Here is a 23,322-nt window from a genome sequence, read left to right as displayed (position 1 = left end):
GGGACTTAAAACTAAGGGACTTTAAATTCAGGAAGTTTAAATTGAAATATTTGATTTTTTTTTCTGTTAATTTTTGCAATCCCCAAATCTAGTATGACCTCCATGTTGGAAAAAGCCAGTCCAGTGTGCATCTTGCACAATGTATGCAATCCTTGAACAACAGTTTGAGAGTGCATATTGTTGTGCGAGATGTGTGCGAGTTGCTCATTTGGAAGCCCAGATCCTGGATCTAGAGGAGCAACTGGCAACACTAAGATGCATTGACAACCCGGAGAGGAGTCTCCTGCTCACTGAGCAGGTAATCTCTGGGGTAGAGGTGGGGGAGGATAGTGGGACGGAGGTGCAGGACAGTCAGGCAATTAGCTGGGTTACAGTTAGAAAACGGGGTAGAGGGAAAAGTGTCAGGGAGGCTAGTCCTGAACTGGCACACCCCAACAAGTTTGCCCTGTTGGCAGATGAGGGGGATGCCATTTCAGAGCTAGCGGTACTGCAGCAGGACTCTGCCTCTGACCTCCAGGGGGGTGTCTGCTCCAGTAAGGAGGGAGGGAGGAGAGCAGGGCAAGCCAGACAGGTACTGGTAGGGGGGGACTTAATTATTAGAGGGACAGACAGGATGATCTATCACAAAGACCGGGATCGCCGAACAGTGTGTTGTCTTCCTGGTGCTCGAGTTCGGCACATCGCGGATCGGGTTGACAGGTTGCTGGGTGGGGCTGGAGAAGACCCAGCAGTCATGGTACATATTGGCACCATTGACAAAGTAAGAGGTAGATGGAGTGTCCTTAAAAAGGATTTCAGGGACTTAGGCTGCAAGCTTAAGGAAAGGACCTCCAAGGAAGTATTTTCTTAAATATTACCTGTATTACAAGCTACTCCAGAGAGGCATCGGGAGATTAGGGAGGTAAACAAGTGGCTCAGAAGCTAGTGTAGGAAGGAGGGGTTTGGGCTCATGGAGAACTGGGCCGACTTCGACTTTAAAGGAAACAGGTTTCTGACTATAGCTAAAGACAATTATCTGTCCCAAATGGTGCAGGGCCCGACCAGAGGAGGCGCCCTACTAGACTTAATATTTCCCAACGTACTGTACCTGACAGAGTAATCAATGTGCAAGTAGATGGACACCTAGGAAATAGTAATCATAATTTAATACATTATAACTGTTACGCCGAGCGCTCCGGGTCCCCGCTCCTCCCCGGAGCGCTCGCAACATCCTCGCTACTGCAGCGCCCCGGTCAGATCTACTGACCGGGTGCGCTGCGATACCGCCCCCAGCCGGGATGCGATTCGCGATGCGGGTGGCGCCCGCTCGCGATGCGCACCCCGGCTCCCGTACCTGACTCGCTCTCCGTCGGTCCTGTCCCGGCGCGGCCCCGCTCCCTAGGGCGCGTGCGCGCCGGGTCTCTGCGATTTAAAGGGCCACTGCGCCGCTGATTGGCGCAGTTGGTCTAATTAGTGTGTTCACCTGTGCACTCCCTATGTATACCTCACTTCCCCTGCACTCCCTCGCCGGATCTTGTTGCCATCGTGCCAGTGAAAGCGTTCCCTTGTGTGTTCCTAGCCTGTGTTCCAGACCTCCTGCCGTTGCCCCTGACTACGATCCTTGCTGCCTGCCCCGACCTTCTGCTACGTCCGACCTTGCTCTTGTCTACTCCCTTGTACCGCGCCTATCTTCAGCAGTCAGAGAGGTTGAGCCGTTGCTAGTGGATACGACCTGGTTACTACCGCCGCTGCAAGACCATCCCGCTTTGCGGCGGGCTCTGGTGAAAACCAGTAGTAACTTAGAACCGGTCCACTAGCACGGTCCACGCCAATCCCTCTCTGGCACAGAGGATCCACCTCCTGCCAGCCGAATCGTGACAATAACTTGTTCTTCAATAAGGGAATCTCTCGAGGGGCCACAAAAACAATGGACTTTCGGAAGGCAAAGTTCGATCAACTCAGAGAAGCCCATAACAAGATAAAATGGGATAATGTCCTCAAAAAGAACAATACTGACACTAAATGGGAGACTTTCAAAAATATCTTAAATTTTCACTGTAAGATGTATATACTTTATGGGAATAAAAGGGTCAATATGGATGAATATAAATGTTAAGGGGGCAATAAATGACAAAAATAAAGCATTTCAATTACTAAAACAGGACAGCAGTGAAGAAGCATTAAAAAGCTATAGAGAAAAATGTGAAATATGTTAAAAACAGATAAAAGCCACAAAAATAGAGACAGAAAGACTCATTGCCAAAGAGAGTATAACTAACCCCAAAATGTTCTTTAACCCTTAACGACGCAGGACGTATATTTACGTCCTGCGCCAGCTCCCGCGATGGGACCTATAACACTGCAAAAAAAAAAGTTAAAGAAAAGTGTTATTAAAGGTCATTTAACCCCTTCCCTAATAAAAGTTTGAATCACCCCCCTTTTCCCATAAAAAAAATAAAACAGTGTAAAAAAATAAATAAATAAACATATGTGGTATCACCCGTGCGTAAATGTCCGAACTATAAAAATATATAATTAATTAAACTGCACGGTCAATGGCGTACGCGCAAAAAAATCCAAAGTCCAAAAAAGCGTATTTTGGTCACTTTTTATACCATTAAAAAATTAATAAAAAGTGATCAAAAAGTCCGATCAAAACAAAAATCCTACCGATAAAAACTTCAGATCACGGCGCAAAAAATGAGTCCCCATACCGCCGTGTACGTGGAAAAATAAAAAAGTTATAGGGGTCAGAAGAGGACATTTTTAAACGTATACATTTTCCTGCATGTAGTTATGATTTTTTCCAGAAGTGCGACAAAATCAAACCTATATAATTCGGATATCATTTTAACCGTATGGACCTACAGAATAATGATAAGGTGTAATTTTTACCGAAATATGCACTGCGTAGAAACGGAAGCTCCCAAAAGTTACAAAATTGCGTTTTTTCTTCAATTTTGTCGCACAAGGATTTTTTTTCCGTTTCGCGGTGCATTTTTGGGTAAAATGACTAATGTCACTGCAAAGTAGAATTGGCGACGCAAAAAATAAGCCATAATATGGATTTTTAGGTGGAAAATTGAAAGGGTCATGATTTTTAAAAGGTAAGGAGGAAAAAACGAAAGTGCAAAAACGGAAAAACCCTGAGACCTTAAGGGGTTAAAGGAGTACTCTAGTGCAGAGTATTCCTGCTCCATTTTGCTCGGGCTGCAAAATAAATGAAAATGAACCATCACTCACCTCCCTGGGTTCCCGCGGAGCGCCACTATAGCTGTTCGGTCCTCCGGTCCATCCTCTTCATACTTCCGGGTGTAACGAAGCGTCACATGGCGCTCAACCTATCGCCGGCCGCTGCGATGTTCAGCCTCGGCCGGCGATAGGCTGAGCGCCATGTGACGCTTCGTTACACCCGGAAGTATGAAGAAGATGGACCGGAGGACCGATCAGCTGTAGTGACGCTCCACGGGAACCCAGGGAGGTGAGTGATGGTTCATTTTCATTTATTTTGCAGCCCGGGCAGAACAGAGCAGGAATACTCTGGACTAGAGTACTCCTTTAATTATATAAAAATGAAAGTGTTGGCCCTATAAAAAATGATGAGGAAGAAATTACAAACGGGGAACAGGAAAAAGCAAATGTACTAAACAAATTTTTCTCCACTGTATTCACTGAGGAAAATGAAATGCCAGGTGAAATACAGTATGATAAGGTAAACTCCCCAGTACAGGTCTCCTAAGAGATGCTATTTTGGAATATCTTGATAAAAATAAATGTATGACCCTGTATCAGCATGGATTTATGAGGAATTGATCCTGTCAAACTAAGCTGATCAGCTTTTATGAGGAGGTGAGCACCAGACTGGACCAGGGGCAATCGATGGATGTCGTATATCTGGATTTTTCCAAAGCATTTGATACGGTTCCACATTAAAGGTTGGTGCATAACATGAGAAGGTTTGGGCTGATGGAGAATGTGTGCAAGTGGGTAAGTAACTGGCTCAATAATAGGAAACAGAGGATGGTTATTAATGGTACGTATTCTGATTGGGTGACTGTTACTAGTGGGGTACCACAGGGGTCCGTCTTGGGTCCTGTCCTATTTAATACATTCATGAATGACCTTGCAGAGGGGTTGAATAGTAAAGTAGCAATCTTTGCAGATGACACCAAATTCTGTAAAGCGGTAAACACTATAGAGGACAGTGCACTGTTACAAATGGATCTGGATAGGTTGGAGGTTTGGGCTGGGAAGTGGCAGATGAGGTTCAACACTGATAAATGTAAGGTTATGCACATGGGGAAGAAAAATCCGAGCTGGGATTATGTATTAAATGGGAGAAAACTTGGGACGACTGACATGGAAAAGGACTTAGGAGTCTTAGGTAACAGTAAACTTAGCTGTAGTGACCAGTGTCGGGCAGCTGCTGCCAAGGCTAATAAAATCATGGGGTACATCAATAGGGGCATAGATGCCGACTACAAGGAAATAAATCTACCGCTGTAAAAATCACTAGTCAGACCTCATATAAAATACTGTGTACAGTACTGGGCACCAGTGTACAAGAAAGATATAGTGGAGCTGGAGGGGGTTCAAATCCCACTAAGGACAACAATAAATAAATAAAGACTTATTATTATTATAACGTCAGAAGAGAGCACTGTGCTCGTGATGTCATCAGAGAGCATTCCAAAAAGAAAATAATTTCCTCTGTAGTATCCAGCAGCTAATAAGTACAGGAAGGATTACGATTTTTTAATAGAAGTAATTTACAAATCTGTTAAAAGAAAATGGGGCTCAAAGGTCAAAGATATTTGGTTTTAAAATAATAATTAATATTTATTAGTATAGAATGATAATAGATTAAATAGGGAATGTACAGGACCCTTGTACTCCCCTAATTAATTAAAATTAATACAAAATTATAAAATATAATAAAAACAACAATGAATATAGCAACTATAAAAATATTCTGCGACTTGAGCCTGTAATATCAGTATAGCAATCTCATAATCCTGTGGAACAACAATTTTCAATGCAAATGTTCATTCAATTGTTCCTGTTCTCAGTGAGCTTCAATATAAAGCAGATACAATGTAGCAGCTACAGATATACAGTTAATCAATTGATGCAATGGTACTGTATCTGTCCAGACAGTGATAACTCGATCCAACCGATACAATGTAGCGCTTGGTGATCAGTAACGAGTTGATTAACAGTCACTCAAGATCACTCCTTATGAATCTCTGTGTACCGTATATACTCGAGTATAGGCCGAGTTTTTCAGCACGATTTTTCGTGCTGAAAACACCCCCCTCGGCTTATACTCGAGTGAACTCCCCCACCCGCAGTGGTCTTCAACCTGCGGACCTCCAGAGGTTTCAAAACTACAACTCCCAGCAAGCCCGGGCAGCCATCGGCTGTCCGGGCTTGCTGGGAGTTGTAGTTTTGAAACCTCCGGAGGTCCGCAGGTTGAAGACCACTGCGGCCTTCAACATCATCCAGCCCCCTCTCACCCCCTTTAGTTCTGAGTACTCACCTCCGCTCGGCGCTGGTCCGGTCCTGCAGGGCTGTCCGGTGGGGAGGTGGTCCGGTGGGATAGTGGTTCCGGGCTGCTATCTTCACCGGGGAGGCCTCTTCTAAGCGCTTCGGGCCTGGCCTCAGAATAGTCACGTTGCCGTGACAACGACGCAGAGGTGCGTTCATTGCCAACGTACTACTGCGTCATTGTCAAGGCAACGCCTCTATTCCGGGCCGGAAGCGCGGAGAAGAGGCGCCCCCGGTGAAGATAGCAGCCCGGACCACCTCCTCACCGGACCACCTCCTCACCGGACAGCCCTGCAGGACCGGACCAGCGCCGAGCGGAGGTGAGTACTCAGAACTAAAGGGGGTGAGAGGGGGGCTGGATGATGTTGAAGGCCGCAGTGGTCTTCAACCTGCGGACCTCCGGAGGTTTCAAAACTACAACTCCCAGCAAGCCCGGACAGCCGATGGCTGCCCGGGCTTGCTGGGAGTTGTAGTTTTGAAACCTCTGGAGGTCCGCAGGTTGAAGACCACCGAGGGCGAATGATGAGAAGAGGATGATGAAGGGGGGGGTGGGGATGATGAAGGGGGGTGGGGATGATGAAGGGGGGGGTGTGGGATGATAAGGGGATGATGAAGGGGGGATGTGTGGGATGATAAGGGGATGATGAAGGGGGGATGTGCGGGATGATAAGGGGATGATGAAGGGGGGATGTGTGGGATGATGACAAGGGGATGATGAAGGGGGGATGTGCGGGATGATAAGGGGATGATGAAGGGGGGATGTGTGGGATGACAAGGGGATGATGAAGGGGGGATGTGTGGGATGATAAGGGGATGATGAAGGGGGGATGTGTGGGATGATGACAAGGGGATGATGAAGGGGGGATGTGTGGGATGATAAGGGGATGATGAAGGGGGGATGTGTGGGATGATGACAAGGGGATGATGATGAGGATGTTAATGACGGGTCTGGATGATGACAGGGGGGATGAGGTATTTCCCACCCTAGGCTTATACTCGAGTCAATAACTTTTCCTGGGATTTTGGGTTGAAATTAGGGGTCTCGGCTTATACTCGGGTCGGCTTATACTCGAGTATATACGGTATATCACACATTAAAATGTCATATTAAATCAGCCAACTTGCAATAAACTCCATAAAATGCTCCCCACTCCCGGGGTACCACGGATCTTCTTTAAGTGTAGTCCTGTATGCCGGCTGTATAGGATCTTTCGCCCGCTGCTGAAGGAAAAAACGAGGATGGTTTTGAAACGCGTCCAGCGATCATAAATATGCGATATTGAGCCTGACAAAATAGAACACTTGCCTGACATTAACAGTGATCATCTGACAGATCCAAGACATCTATTACAGTGCGCCATCTCCCGAGCGCGCGACCTGTGCACGAGGAACGCCGCCGGGTTATTCACTCTGTATACCGCATACAGCCGTTACATTAATTGCAAGTAAAAAGCCAATCGGGCTATCTACAATAAGGACTTTATGCTTGCTGACCGCCACCATTCCCAGCTGGTCCGACTAAGGGACTCCGCTTGACAGCGCTGCAGTCCCCCCAAACGGTGCCCACCACCAAATGCTGCTTACTTAGGAGTTGGCCGGGACTCCAGCAGTGTGATCCCTGACTGAGGCAAAGCACCGGGCGAAAGATCCCATACAGCCGGCATACAGGACTACACTTAAAGGAGATCCGTGGTACCCCGGGAGTGGTGAGCATTTTATGGAGTTTATTGCAAGTTGGCTGATTTAATATGACATTTTAATGTGTGATATACACAGAGATTCATAAGGAGTGATCTTGAGTGACTGTTAATCAACTCGCTACTGATCACCAAGCGCTACATTGCATCGGTTGGATCGAGTTATCACTGTCTGGACAGATACAGTACCATTGCATCAATTGATTAACTGTATATCTGTAGCTGCTACATTGTATCTGCTTTATATTGAAGATAACTGAGAACAGGAACAATTGAATGAACATTTGCATTGAAAATTGTTGTTCCACAGGATTATGAGATTGCTATACTGATATTACAGGCTCAAGTCGCAGAATATTTTTATAGTTGCTATATTCATTGTTGTTTTTATTATATTTTATAATTTTGTATTTATTTAAATTAATTAGGGGAGTACAAGGGCCCTGTACATTCCCTATTTAATCTATTATCATTCTATACTAATAAATATTAATTATTATTTTTAAACCAAATATCTTTGACCTTTGAGCCCCATTTTCTTTTAACATATTTTCCCTATTTCATACACCTTGGGTATAGGTGTTTGTTGGGTTGCTGGGGTCTTTAGTGACGGTCAGACAGACAGGAGCCTCCCCATTGTATCTATATAATTTACAAACCTGTTTAACTTTCCGGAGCCAGTTGATTTAAAAGAAAAAAGGTTTTCACCGGAGTACCCCTTTAATAGTATAGAGAACTGTGTCTAGTGCATTAACTCTGTGATTTTTTGCCCATTGAAACAAGTAGGCCCATTGTGGTCTATGGGGAAAAGCTGCTTAGTTGCCTATAGCAACCTATCAGATCGCTTCTTTCATTTTTGAAAAAGCCTCTGAAAAATGAAGGAAGTAATCTGATTGGTTGCTATGGGCAACTCAGAAACTTTTCCTCTGGACAGGTTTTGATAGATCTCCCTCTATGGGGGAGATTCATCAAAACCAGTGTAGAGGAAGAGTTGTGCAGTTGCCCATAGCAACCAATCAGATTGCTTCTTTCATTTTTGAAAAGGCCTCTGAAAAATGAAGGAAGCAATCTGATTGGTTGCTATGGGCAACTCAGAAACTTTTCCAGGAAAATCTGCTGAGTTGCCCATAGCAACCAATCAGATCGCTTCTTTCATTTTGCAGAGGCATTGTGAAAAATGAAAGAAGCAATCTGATTGGTTGCTACAGGCAACTGCACAACTCTTCCTCTACACTGGTCTTGATGAATCTCCTCCATAGAGGGAAATTTATCAAAACCTGTCCAGAGGAAAAGTTTCTGATCGCTTCTTTCATTTTTGAAAAAGCCTCTGAAAAATTAAGGAAGCAATTTGATTGGTTGCTATGGGCAACTCAACAGCTTTTCCAGGAAAGTAAAGTTTAACCACAACACTGTAACACTCTGTCCACCCTGGGACTCGAACCCGTGACGGTCTCCAATCCCACTGTGCTGCCGAGATGGTCCTGCTTATCTTACATGCAGTGAGATCCCCATAGACCACAATTAGCCTATTGGCTTTAATGGGCAAAAAATCACAGAGTTGATGCACTAGTCACAGTTCTCTATACCATTAATGAAGGGAGGGCTCAATATTCGCAAATTTGCGAATATGCGCACAAATTTTCACATATGCACAAAAAAAGAGAATATTCGTAATTATGAATATATAGCGCTATATTTGCAATATTCGCGAATTCGCGAATATGCTATATTGGCGATAAAAATTTGAATTGCGAATATTCGTGAACAACACTAGTCTCTGCAAATACAGTGAAGGAGTTTAAACATGTATGGGATAGGCATAAGGCTATCCTTCATATAAGATAGGGCCAGGGACTATTGATAGGATTCAGATTATTGGGCAGACTGGATGGGCCAATTGGTTCTTATCTGCCGACACATTCTATGTTTCTATACTGTATGGATATCAGAAAAATGGTTCCAAGCTCTTATTTCTTTATTAAATTCACTACTTTGGGGCAGGAAAGCACGAGAATGAAATATGTTTCTTTAACGTTAGCTGAGCACGATGGGGGTTGGGCACTTTTTTTTTAGGTACTTTTTAGCACTAAAATTGCAGACTATTATGAGAAGGAGGGAAAATGTAGTCCTATTTTTTCTCTCTAAGGGTATGTTCAAACTACGGAATTCCCGCGGAATTCCACGGGCGGAATTCCGCAAGCCGAATTCCACGGGCGGAATTCCGCAAGCCGAATTCCACGGGCGGAATTCCGCGGTGTGAACTTAACATTAGTGTGAATGGGTTTCCGCGAGACCCGTTCACACTGCGGAATTTCAGCGCCGCTGAAATTGTTCCGCGCAAAGAAAGAACATGTTCATTCTTTGCACGGAAGTCCGCGAGCACTGCATAGCTGTCAATGGCGATGGCTCAGTGCTGCCCTGTTCTACCGCCGCCGCCGGCTGCCAGTCTGAATCTCCGCTCGCTGAATTCAGTGAGCGGAGATTGCGTTCACACACTGTAGTGTGAACATACCCTAATGGGTCGTTATAAGGATATTTTTAAGATTTTGGAAGCTGGGATACTCACTACACCCATGCATATCTATATAATAAAGTATGGGAGGAACTTAAAAAATTTGTAAAATCACATGGAGTTTTGACTTTACTTCACTATGGTCAAATAAAGCACTTAAAGAATTCCTTAAAATTAAATATTCACTCTTTTGGAAGAAAAAGGGGCTTATTTATGTAAATCAATTATACGCTTTAGGTCAAATAAAGTCGTTTGAAGAAATAGCCCATAAGTATGGGGTGGCAGACAATCAGAAACATTGTTTTTTTACAAATAAGTAATGCAGATCATAAACCAATAAAAGGAGAGATTGGAGATTTCAGGGATTCTATATATAAGAAAAGTTTAATTAGACTATTTCCTTATGCGAAGTTGCTGTCTGGGCATGCTGGGAGTTGTGGTTCTGCAGCGGTTAGGGGTTCACAGCTTGAAGACCACTGCTATAGAGGGTGCAAATGTATCTGAGCCCTGGAACTCAAATAATGTGAAATATGAGATTATCAAAATGGAGCCCCTGCACTAATTACTTGGGTTCTGGGGTCTGTAAGGTCCATAGTAAAAACATCAGGTTCTGTCTATAGCAGATACTAAATCATGGCAGCTCCAAGAAACAAGCAGTCATTCTGACATGTCACATGTGATGTCATAGACAACTGGGGTCCTGACATTCCACTGACAGCCGCCCGAGCCTTCAGTCTGTAGATTGTTCCAGTGAGCTTAGTGAGATTAGTGAGCTTAGCGTCTTCTTCTTCTACTTGTTTGAAATGGAGCTAAAAGGTTTGGGGTTTGTCCCCCTCCTGTTGGCGTTTTGGTGTGCGGCCTGGCTTGCCACCAGTTACATCATGACGGTCGTCCTCGGCCATGCCGCCTCGCCACTGATGAGCATCAGGTAAGATAAACAAGCACATGATTCTTATTTCATGGGTTGGGAGTGAGGAAATATCCATAATAACATTGGTTTCTTTTCCTTCACAGTGACGTGGGAAATTTCTTTCCCGAAAGCAAATTATTCAGAATTGGATTCATAGGGATGTCCATTGGCACTTTGGGACTAACCTTTCTTATTTATAAGTATATGGTTATGCATACTGAAGAGTTCAGGGGTCATCAGGTCCTGATCCAGAGGATCCTGCTGGCCATTGTGTGGGCCTCCTGTTTTGCCACAGCTGTCATGCATGTATTTTCCCCCAAAGAATATCCCAGGATACACTTTGTCAGCACGATAATTTCAATTACATGTGAAGCCTTATACTACCTTGGACAGTCCATCCAGATGTATAAATTACAAGGAGCAAAAAAAGTCATCCACCATAGTAGATGCACCTGCTGTGGCCTGACTTTTGTCTGTGTAATTTTCTATTTTGGTTATGAAACATTAAAGGATTTATTCTATAATGATGAAGACTGGGACGAGATCCGTGAAATCCCCATCATAATCATCGAGTGGGTGATGCTTCTACTGATCCTGATAAACATCGTGACCTATTATTCCACCATGTAGAGGTTATTGTTGACCGTCTCCAGAAACAGCTGCACACTCTCTCTTAGAGTAAAAATTGATGACTTTGATGTGTAGACCACCACGTGGGCCATCAAGTGGACTTCTGGGAGAAATACTGCATAGGACACGGAAAAACCATCTAAAGAAGAATAACTGAGGGACTATATATGGTGCCAGTAATCATGACACAATAATATGAGCTGGTGATATTACCTATACAAAAAAATTAAAAATAAAAATATTGGTGTGTGAAGTCTAATACCTAGTTAGAAAAACAGAATCAAATTCATCATTATAACCCCCCTCTGCATTACCTTGTTTATTATTTTTCAAGCAAGCACTTTGTTCTAATTCGTCCACTCTCTGGCGTGCTCCTTGTATAAGGGGTTTGGGATACCCTTTTTGTTTAAAACGATCCTCCAGGTTATCTAGTTGTTGCTGGCATTTTTGTGTGGAAGAACAATTCCTTCGGATTCTTTTCATTTGACCGAATGGAATGTTCTTCTTCCATTATTTCAGATGGCAACTGTTAAAGTCGAGATAGCTGTTTACATCCACCTCCTTAAAATAGGTGGCAGTATGCAAACAGCCATCCTGAATATAGATATTTATATCCAGGGGCGTGTCGGCTGCCCTTTCGTCTGGTGGTCAACAGTAGTGTTGCTTGCAAATATTCGCAATGTGAATATTATTCGCAAATATCGCATATTCGCGAATTTGCGAATATTCACCAATATAGCACTATATATTCGAAATTACGAATATTGTTTTTTTTTGTTTTTTTTCACATTACACATCACAGTGATTATCCCTCTCTGCTTCCAGCTTGTGTGGTATAAAGAAGGCTCTAATACTACTGTGTGAGACTGGCGTACGAATTTTCGCACATGGGAAAATTAGCATATGCAAATTTTCATTTATGCAAATTTTTCGCATGTGGTAAATTTCGCACATGCAAATTTTTGTTTACGTTAATTTTCGCATATGCGAAAATATAACGCGAATATTACGAATATGCGAATTTAGCGAATATATGACGAATATTCGTCCATATATTCGCGAAATATCGTGAATTCAAATATGGCCTATGCTGCTCAACACTAACAGTGACAGGATACCATCCCCATACAGTGACAGGATAACCCCCCCCCCCCTCCTCAGTGAAGGGATACACCCCCATACTGTGAAAGGATAATACCCCCCATACCATGACTGGATAAAAATAACCTTAAATGGCAGCATAACATCTCAATACAGTTATAGTATAACACTAACATACAATGACATTATAACACACCCATACCATGACAGTATTACACCCCCCATACCATGACTGGATAACACCCCCCATTAGTGGCAGGATAACATCCCCATAATGTGACAGGATAACACCCCCATGCCATGAATGAATAGAACCCCCATACATTGACTGGAGAACACCACTATACCATGAATGGATAACATACAGTTACAGTTTTACACCCCCCCCCCCATATCCTAACCGGCTAACACCCCCATCACTGACAGGATGACATCCCCATAATGTGGCAGGATAACACCCGCATACCATGAATGAATAACACCCCCATTCAGTGACCGTAAAACACCACTATACCATGACTGGGCAACACCTCCATACAGTAACAGGATAAGACCACCATATTGTGACAAAATAACACCCCATACCGATCAAAAAGTCCCATCAAAACAAAAATGTCAACAATAAAAACTACACACCATGGCACAAAAAATGAGCCCTCATACATTCCTATATAGTAAAAAAGTTGAATAGTAAAAAAGTTATAGGGGTCAGAAGATGCCAATTTTAAACATACTAATTTTAGTGCATGTAGTTGTATTTTTTAAAATTAGTATAATAAAATAAAACCTACATAATTTGGGTATCCTTGTAACCATATGGAACAACAGAATAAATATGTCACTAATACCGAAAAGTTTACTGTGTACAAATGAAAGCCACTAAAAACTACAAAATTGCATTTTTTTTGTTTGTTTGTTTTTTCCACTTTTTTCCCACAAATCAATTTTTTGGGGTTTCATCATAGATTTTGTGGTGAAATGACTAATGTCATTACAAAGTAAAATTGGTAACGCATAAAACAAGCCCCCATATGGGTCTGTAGGTGGAAAACTGAAAGCGTTATGGTTTTTGGAAGGTGAGGACGAAAAAACGAAAGTGCAAAAATGGAAAAACGCTGATAGGGTTAAAAGATCAGGAGCACAAGCCACAAAGCGTATGTCCCTGTAGACACACAATATTTGCTAGACACACACAATACCGCTATATTGTTCCTAAATAAAAACCACAATACATAGAGCAATATTCTCACATACAGTTAGGCTGGGTTCACATTACATTGGTAGACTACGGTTTTAGGTCGGGTTGAAAACCGCATACTGGGCAAAAATGAGGCGACTGGAGTCATTGTTTCACTCCGGTCGGCTCATTGAAATGCATTACATATGGGCCGCATATGGCTGGGATATGGGAGCGGCCGGTTTTCGCTTCCCCCAGCTGTATACGGTCCTGTATTGCTTAAAACATAAAGTGAACCCAGCCTAGCATATAGTGGTAGATACCAGCTATACGCTGGCATCCTGCAGACCGAATGAGGCTGGGTTCACATATATCAGGTGTCCGGCACAGTTTCCCTTAAAGGGCTACTCCGCCCCTGGCATCTTATCCCCTATCCTTTGGATAGGGGATAAGATGTTAGATCGCCGCGGTCCCGCTGCTGGGGACCCCAGGGATCGCTGCTGCAGCACCGCGCTATCATTACTGCACAGAGCGAGTTCGCTCTGTACGTAATGACGGGTGATACAGGGGCCGGAGCAGCGCGACATCATGGCTCCGCCCCTCATGACATCACGGCCCGTCCCCTTAATGTAAGTCTATGGTAGGGGGCGTGACGACAGCCATGCCCCTTTCCCATAGACTTGTATTGACAGGGCGGTCCGTGATGTCACGAGGGGCGGAGCCGCGACGTAACGATGCTCCACCCCCTGTATTGCCCGTCATTACGTGCAGAGCGATCTCGCTCTGCGCAGTAATGATAGCGGGGTGCTGCAGCAGCGATCTCCGGGGTCCCCAGTAGCGGGACCCCGGCAATCTGACATCTTATCCCTTACTCTTTGGATAGGGGATAAGATGTCTAGGGGCGGAATACCCCTTTAAGTGTGTACTGGAGGGAAACTGATGCTAGAACTAATCCCATTCAATTGAATGGGACAGTTCACAATTATACAGCGTCTTAATTTTGATGCCAGATGGTTGGACACACCGGAGAGAGAAGTTGGGATTACACCGCTTGAAATACATTGCTGTGCGTGTATGTGTATATCATAGGAAAAAAGTAAAAAAAAAATATATATATATATATATATATATATATATATATTTCCCAACCAGAGTTGTTAAAGGCGACCTCTCACTGCCAGCACTAAATGAACTCTGCAGTGAGGCTCAATCCTGGATGCTGCTGGCTGCAGGACTACACTGCTTCCCTCAGCTACAAACACTCACAGCCGCAGGGGGCCCTCTGGAGGACTTGCCAGGTCCTAACGCCAGCCCAAATCCTGAACTGTGTATGTGTGTATGTGTACAGTGCACTTATGAATATAAGGAGATTGAAGAGGATGGGTTGGTCAAGACAGAGATGATAACCCATATAGGAGTTATGTACACAACTTAACACCTGTTGGAATGGTTAATATTTATGCCATGTAAATGGGTATGTCGTACACAACTGGAGCAGCTCTGGTCAACCAACATTAGGAAAAAAAATTAGGAGGTAAGAGCTGACATCATGGGGGACACACAGAAACCCATCAGTTTATAAAAAAAAACTTCTTGAAGACTGGGAAGTTGTGGACATTAAAGGGGTACTCCATTGGAAAACATTTTTATATTTTTTTTTAAATCAACTGGTACCAGAAACTTAAACAGATTTGTGATTTACTGCTATTTAAAAATCTTAATCCATCCAGGACTTATCAGCTGTTGTATACTCCACTGGAAGTTCTTTTCTTTTAGAATTTACTTTCTGTCTGACCACAGTGCTCTCAGTTGACACCTCTGTCCATTTTAGGAACTGTTCAGAGTAGGAGCAAATCCCCGCAGCAAACCTATCCTGCTCCAGAAAGTTCCTAAAATGGACAGAGGTGTCAGCAGAGAGCACTGTGATCAGACAGAAAGGAAATTCAAAAAAAAAAAGAACTTCCTGTTAAGTATACAGCAGCTGATAAGTACTGGAAGGGTTAAGATTTTTAAATAGAAGTCATTTACAAATCTGTTTAACTTTCTGGCACCAGTTGATGAAAAAAAAATATTTTCCAGGGAAGTACCCCTTTAAATGCACTGCTATCATAACAATATGCAACAGCTCATCAATGTAACATGCCCTAAAAGCCCTTTAATATATATGGATCGGAGAACCCTTTTAACTCAATACCCAAATATGTCTTTTTGCATCGTCTCCTGCTATAGTCCAAATAACTTATCTCAGTCTGAACCCTAAGTACTGGCCGCTTGCCTTGGAGACGTTTCCAGTATATACATTAGGACTGTCACCATCTTAAAATATGTATCATTTTTCTTGTATTGGTTTATGAGTATAGGCGGACATTATTGATGTTTTTTTTTAACAAACATTCAATGCTGAAGTTCTGAAAATAACTTGGTCTGACTTGCATTAAGCAGAGCTGCAGTACGACAAAACTTATTTTGCCATAGCTATCGGCAGAGAAGAGCCTGTGCTCACAGCAGGTTGTCCGTCCGCTCTTGCTGCACCACCAGCTGTGTTTATTTTTGCATGATGGAAAACCAGGCTGACAAATGCAATACTCCGATTGGCTTGGATATTTTATGAAGGAAGGTTTGGGGACCCTAAATGTACCAAACTGCTGCTGATTCTAATTGTTAACAAATATTTAATAGTTCTTTTGTTTTCCATTAACACGCTAAAGAAATAAATGGATTTTGTTGTGTGCGAAATGTTTTCTTTGATGGTACATTAGAATTTTTGTTACAATGGCCTTTAGGGGCAAGTTAAGCTGTCTATTAGCATCTCTTTGTAGTACAGTTCTACAATGCTCTCTACTTGTACTACATGTACTGCACTGCTCTCTACCTGTACTACATCCACTGCACCTCTCTCTACCTGTACTACATGTACTGCACTGCTCTCCACCTGTACTATATGTACTGCACTGCTCTCTACCTGTACTACACCCACTGCACCTCTCTCTACCTGTACTACATGTACTGCACTGCTCACCACCTGTACTACATGTACTGCACTGCTCTCCACCTGTACTACATCCACTGCACCTCTCTCTACTTGTACTACATGTACTGCACTGCTCTCTACCTGTACTACATCCACTGCACCTCTCTCTACCTGTACTACATGTACTGCACTGCTCACCACCTGTACTACATGTACTGCACTGCTCTCCACCTGTACTACATCCACTGCACCTCTCTCTACTTGTACTACATGTACTGCACTGCTCTCTACCTGTACTACATGTACTCCACTGCTCTCTACCTGTACTACATGTACTCCACTGCTCTCCACCTGTACTACATGCACTCCACTGCTCTCTACCTGTACTACATGTACTGCACTACTCTCCACCTGTACAACATGTACTGCACTGCTCTCCACCTGTACTACATGTACTGCACTACTCTCCACCTGTACTACATCCACTGCACCTCTCTCTACCTGTACTACACGTACTGCACTGCTCTCCACCTGTACTACATTACTGCACTGCTCACCACCTGTACTACATGTACTGCACTGCTCTCTACCTGTACTACATCCACTGCACCTCTCTCTACCTGTACTACACGTACTGCACTGCTCTCCACCTGTACTACATGTACTCCACTGCTCTCTACCTGTACTACATGTACTGCACTACTCTCCACCTGTACTACATGTACTGCACTGCTCTCCACCTGTACTACATGTACTGCACTACTCTCCACCTGTACTACATGTACTGCACTACTCTCCACCTGTACTAGATGTACTGCACTACTCTCCACCTGTACTACATGTACTGCACTGCTCTCTACCTGTACTACATGTACTGCACTGCTCTTCACCTGTACTACATGTACTGCACTACTCTCCACCTGTACTATATGTACTGCACTGCTCTCTACCTGTACTACATGTACTCCACTGCTCTCCACCTGTACTACATGTACTCCACTGCTCTCTACCTGTACTACATGTACTGCACTGCTCTCCACCTGTACTACATGTACTGCACTGCTCTCTACCTGTACTACATGTACTGCACTACTCTCCACCTGTACTACATGTACTGCACTGCTCTTCACCTGTACTACATGTACTGCACTGCCCTCTACCTGTACTACATGTACTGCACTGATCTTCACCTGTACTACATGTACTGCACTGCTCTCCACCTGTACTACATGTACTGCACTTCTCTACAACTGTACTACATCCACTGCACTGCTCTCCACCTGTACAACATGTACTGCACTGATCTTCACCTGTACTACTTCCACTGCGCTGCTCTCCACCTGTGCTACATGGACTGCACTGCCCTCCACCTGTACTACATGTACTGCACTGCTCTCCATCTGTACTACATCCACTGCACTGCTCTCCATCTGTACTACATGTACAGCACTGATCTTCACCTGTACTACATGTACTGAACTGTTCTCCACCTATACGACATGTACTGCACTGCTCTCCACCTGTACTACATGTACTGTACTGCACTGCTTTCTACCTATACGAAATGTACTACAAGTACTGTACTGCCCTCCACCTGTACCACATGTACTGCACTGCTCTCCACCTGTACGAAATGTACTGCACTGCTCTCCACCTGTACTATAAGTACTGTACTGCTCTCCACCTGTACTGCATATACTGCACTTCTATCTCCTTGCATTACACATAATACTGGTATCTATCTGTACTACATTTATTCTCTCTACTTGCACTACATGTATGGCACTGCTTCCTACCCATAATACATGTATAGTACTACTCTCCGTGCCCTCTACCTCTACTTCATGCACTGGAGTGCCCTCTAGCTGTACCACATCTACTATACTGCTCTCTACCTGCATTACATGTAAAATTCTTCTCTCCACATGTATTACATGTTACATGTTCTGCTCTATAATTGTACTACTGCACATGTACTATACTGTTTCTACTACAAGTTCATGTATTGCACTATTATTCTGATCTTTTTCTGTGTTTCCTTGTATTGCACTGCATGCTACTACTCTGTTATCTATATACTGTGCATGCTTTACTGAAGCAAAATGCTCTTTCTGACTTTTATACGTAGAACGTTTTTATTTCTTTCTTCAATCGTTGTGTTTTCTTATTTTGAGGTTTGTCATTTGGTTTATTCAGAACAAATATGAGAACAAAGCAATAATCTCAAGTTACCATACTTTACCATACTTGTAGCAATAGTATGAACACATCTATTGGCTCAATGAGTATTTATGGTGCACAGATGATCCTGTGAGGTGTCAAATTCAGCCCATCAATCAATATGTAAAAAAAAAAAAAATATATATATATATATATATATATATATATATATATATATATCTGTGTATATAAATATACATTTATTTATTTACTGGAAACAATTCACAGCTTATTAGCAAAACTTTTTTAAATTAAATGAAATCTCTGTTCTTTTTCAACTTCATCTCCCAGATGCCCAATCTAATGGTCCAGGCAAGTTTCAACTCCTATTAAAATTCTTCATAAACACTATCTGAAGTTACTTATAAAGAGGAGACATATCCATTATCATACACAGCTCACCATGTCTGTCAGAATGTGAAACACATTGATTTTCATATTGTGATGGTTTTAGGCTAATACACTATAAGGAAACGTACAAAACAATGAATGGGGTAAAATGTACAACCAGAACAATATGAAATCCAGAATGGGCTCAATAGCTGTACCCTAGGATTATATATATATATATGTATATATATATATATATATATATATATATATATATATATATATATATATATAACTCAACGTGTATGTGTGTGTATATGAATGTTGCACAAAAACTTCCAAACGGCTAAAGATATTAACATGAAACTTGGCGCACATGTTACTTATATGTCAGCAACAAACATAGGATAGGTGATTTAACCCTTACTCACCCCTATTTGCCAAGGGTGGGGTTTATGTTTAAAGTCCCATACAAGTCTATGGGAAATATATGTTACTGCATAACTTCCAAACGGCTGGAGATATTTCAATAAAACTTGGTCACATGTTACTTATATGTCCACTTAAAATATAGAATTTAACCCTTAACTACCCCCATTTGTGAGGGTCGGGGTTTTTGTTTAACGTCCCATGCAAATCAATGGGAAATGTATGTTCTCACATAACGTCCGTACAGCTGGAGATATTTCAGTAACTGGTACACATATTACAGGTCGGGATATGAGAACGGGATGGGAGGTCGAGATAGGAGGTCGAGATAGGAGGACAGGATGGTTGGGATAGGAGGTCGAGATAGGAGGACGGGATAGGAGGACGGGATAGGAGGACAAGAAAGGAGGACGGGATAGGAGATCGTGAAAGGAGGACGGGATAGGAGGATGGGATAGGAGGTCGGGATAGGAGGTCGGGATAGGAGGACGGCATAGGAGGACGGGATAGGTGGACGGGATAGGAGGTCGGGATAGGAGGTCGGGATAGGAGGACAAGAAAGGAGGACGGGATAGGAGGACGGGATAGGAGGTCGGGATAGGAGGTCGGGATAGGAGGATGGGATAGGAGGTCGGGAAAGGAGGACGGGATAGGAGGACAGGATAGGAGACGGCGTAGGAGGTCGGGATAGGAGGACGAGAAAGGAGGATGGGATAGGAGGTCGGGATAGGAGGACAAGAAAGGAGGACGGGATAGGAGGGCGGGATAGGAGGTCGGGATAGGAGGTGGGGATAGGAGGTCAGGATAGGAGGACGGGATAGGAGGACGGGATAGGTGGACGGGATAGGAGGTCGGGATAGGAGGTCGGGATAGGAGGTCGGGATAGGAGGACGAGAAAGGAGGACAGAATAGGAGGACAGGATAGGAGGTCGGGATAGGAGGTCGGGATAGGAGGATGGGATAGGAGGTCGGGAAAGGAGGACGGGATAGGAGGACGGGATAGGAGTACGGGATAGGAGGACGGGATAGGAGGTCCGGATAGGAGGTCGGGATAGGAGGACGGGATAGGAGGACGGGATAGGAGGACGGGATAGGAGGCCGGGATAGGAGGAGGGGATAGGAGGTTGGGGTATGAGGACGGGATATGGGGTTGGGATATGACAACAAAATATGAGGACGGGATATGAGGTCAAAAGCTTCCTCCTTTGTTGAACCTGGCAACGCCGGGTATTCAGCTAAAATATATATATATATATATATATATATATATATATATATGTGTATATATAAATGATAATAGGCAGCACACAAAAATTTGTGCAAAAGAAAGTGTTCTTTATTCCATATACGAGACAACGTTTCAGCGATCTCACATCGCCATTTTGAAAATGGCGATGTGAGATCGCTGTAACGTTGTCTCGTATATGGAATAAAGAACACTTTCTTTTGCACAAATTTTTGTGTGCTGCCTATTATCATTTTTATCTAAAGCGGGATCGGAGCACCGAGATCCAATTGGCGTGCACCCCTGGGACTTATTACTTGATGTGCTGCTTACTATTGATCTATATATATATATATATATATATATATATATATATATATACTTACAGAAACCATGACCCAAAAGCTTGTTTTAATATACAACTTTTATGAGAATGACTGTTTCTTACAGATATGGGGAACTGCTATGGGGGCAAAATTGTACGCTTAAAAGGGAACTCCTGTGGAAAAGAAAATGTTTTCAAATCGACTGGTGTCAGATTACTTCTATTTTAACTCCTTAACCCCTTAAGGACCAAGGACGTACCGGTACGTCCTTGGTCCTGCTCCCGTGATATAACGCGGGGTTACACGGTAACCCCGCATCATATCACGGCGGGCCCGGCATCATAGTGAAGCCGGGACCCGCCGCTAATAGCGCGCAGCGCCGATCGAGGCGCTGCGTGCTATTAACCCTTTAGCCGCGCGCTCAGAGCAGAGCCGCGCGGCTAAAAGCGAAAGTAAAAGCTGCCGGTTAACTCAGTGGGCTGTTCGGGATAGCCGTGGCGAAATCGCGGCATCCCGAACAGCTTACAGGACAGCGGGAGGGCCCCTACCTGCCTCCTCGCTGTCCGATCGCCGAATGACTTCTCAGTGCCTGAGATCCAGGCATGAGCAGTCATGCGGCAGAATCATCGATCTCTGGTTTCCTATGAGAAACCAGTGATCAATGATAAAGATCAGTGTGTGTAGTGTTATAGGTCCCTATGGGAGCTATAACACTGCAAAAAAAAAAGTGAAAAAAAAAAGTGAATGAATATCATTTAACCCCTCCCCTATTAAAAGTTTGAATCACCCCCCTTTTCCCATAAAAAAAAAAAAAAAAACTGTGTAAATAAAAATAAACATGTATGGTATCACCGCGTGCGGAAATGTCCGAATTATACAAATATATCATTAATTAAACCACTCGGTCAAAATTGTGCATTTTTGGTCACTTTTTATATAATTTAAAAAATGAATAGAAAGCGATAAATAAGTCCTATCAATGCAAAAATGGTACCGTTAAAAACTTCAGATCACGGCGCAAAAAATGAGCCCTCATACCGCCCCATACACGGAAAAATAAAAAAGTTATAGGGGTCAGAAGATGACAATTTTAAACGTATTAATTTTTCTGCATGTAGTTATGATTTTTTCCAGAAGTACGACAAAATCAAACCTATATAAGTAGCGTATGGACCTACAGAATAAAGATAAGGTGTCATTTTTACCGAAAAATTTACTACGTAGAAACGGAAGCCCCAAAAAGTTACAAAACGCCGTTTTTTTTTTTCAATTTTGTCGCACAATGATTTTTTTTCCGTTTCACCGTAGATTTTTGGGCAAAATGACTGACGTCATTACAAAGTAGAATTGGTGGCGCAAAAAATAAGCAATAATATGGATTTTTTGGTGCAAAATTGAAAGAGTTATGATTTTTTTAAAGGCAAGGAGCAAAAAACGAAAATGAAAAAACGGAAAAGGGGTTAAGGACACAGGGTGTACCTGGTCCTGCGCCCGCTCCCTTTCTATAATGAGGGGTCACGCCGTGACCCCGCATCATAACAGCTCAGGCCATGCCTCTAACAACACTTAGGACCTGTGGCTAATAGCGGGCATCACCGATCGTGGTGACGCGAGCTATAAACCCTTTATACGTGGCGATCAAAGTCGATCGCTGCGTCTAAAGTTACAAAAATGCACTCCCGGCAGCTCATTCAGGCTGATCGGGACCACCACGGTTTAACCCGATCAGCTAGGATGCAAGAGGAGGGTCTCTTACCTGCCTCCTCAGCGTCCGATCGCCGAATGACTGCTCTGTGTCTGAGATCAGGGCAGGAGCAGTCAAGCAGCGATAACACTGATCAATGCTATGCTATGGCATAGTACTGATCAGTGTGAGAGATCAGTGTGAAAAAAGTGAAAAAAAAAGTTAATTAAGATGATTTAACCCCTCCCCTAATAAAAGTTTGAATCACCCCCCTTTAAAAAAAACAACTGTGTAAATAAAATAAAAATAAACATATGGGGTATCATTGCATGCGAACTATAAAAATATATCAATAATTAAACCACATGGCCAATGGCAAAAAAATTCCAAAGTCCAAAATAGCAAATTTTTGGTCACTTTTTATACCATAAAAAAATGAATAAAAAGCGATCAAAAATTTTAATAAAAAAATAATGGTACTGATAAAAATTTCAGATGACGGCGCAAAAAATGTGCCCTCATACCACCACATAAGCAGAAAAGTAAAAAAGTTGAGTTCAGAAGATGACAATTTTAAACATATT

At 43.1% G+C, this 23,322-nt stretch overlaps 1 protein-coding gene across 1 annotated transcript; it reads left to right on the top strand.

Moving 5' to 3' along the window:
- Positions 1–10,492: 10,492 nt before the first annotated feature.
- Positions 10,493–11,403, top strand: LOC130267377 (DNA damage-regulated autophagy modulator protein 1-like). The gene is made up of 2 exons (XM_056517039.1): positions 10,493–10,663; positions 10,750–11,403. The coding sequence occupies exons 1-2, from the start codon at positions 10,539–10,541 to the stop codon at positions 11,273–11,275; spliced, it is 651 nt and encodes a 216-aa protein (XP_056373014.1). The 5' UTR covers positions 10,493–10,538; the 3' UTR covers positions 11,276–11,403.
- Positions 11,404–23,322: the final 11,919 nt, after the last annotated feature.

This window comes from Hyla sarda, chromosome 4 (assembly GCF_029499605.1).
Source record: "Hyla sarda isolate aHylSar1 chromosome 4, aHylSar1.hap1, whole genome shotgun sequence".
In the NCBI taxonomy this organism is placed as follows: Eukaryota; Metazoa; Chordata; class Amphibia; order Anura; family Hylidae; genus Hyla; species Hyla sarda.
This window is presented reverse-complemented; position numbering and strand designations above follow the sequence as displayed.

Excerpts from the sequence above, each read along its gene's own strand:
- LOC130267377 (XM_056517039.1), top strand. The coding sequence starts at position 10,539 with ATGGAGCTAAAAGGTTTGGGGTTTGTCCCCCTCCTGTTGGCGTTTTGG. Across the intron at positions 10,664-10,749 it reads TCGCCACTGATGAGCATCAG|TGACGTGGGAAATTTCTTTC; the intron begins GTAAGATAAACA and ends TTTCCTTCACAG.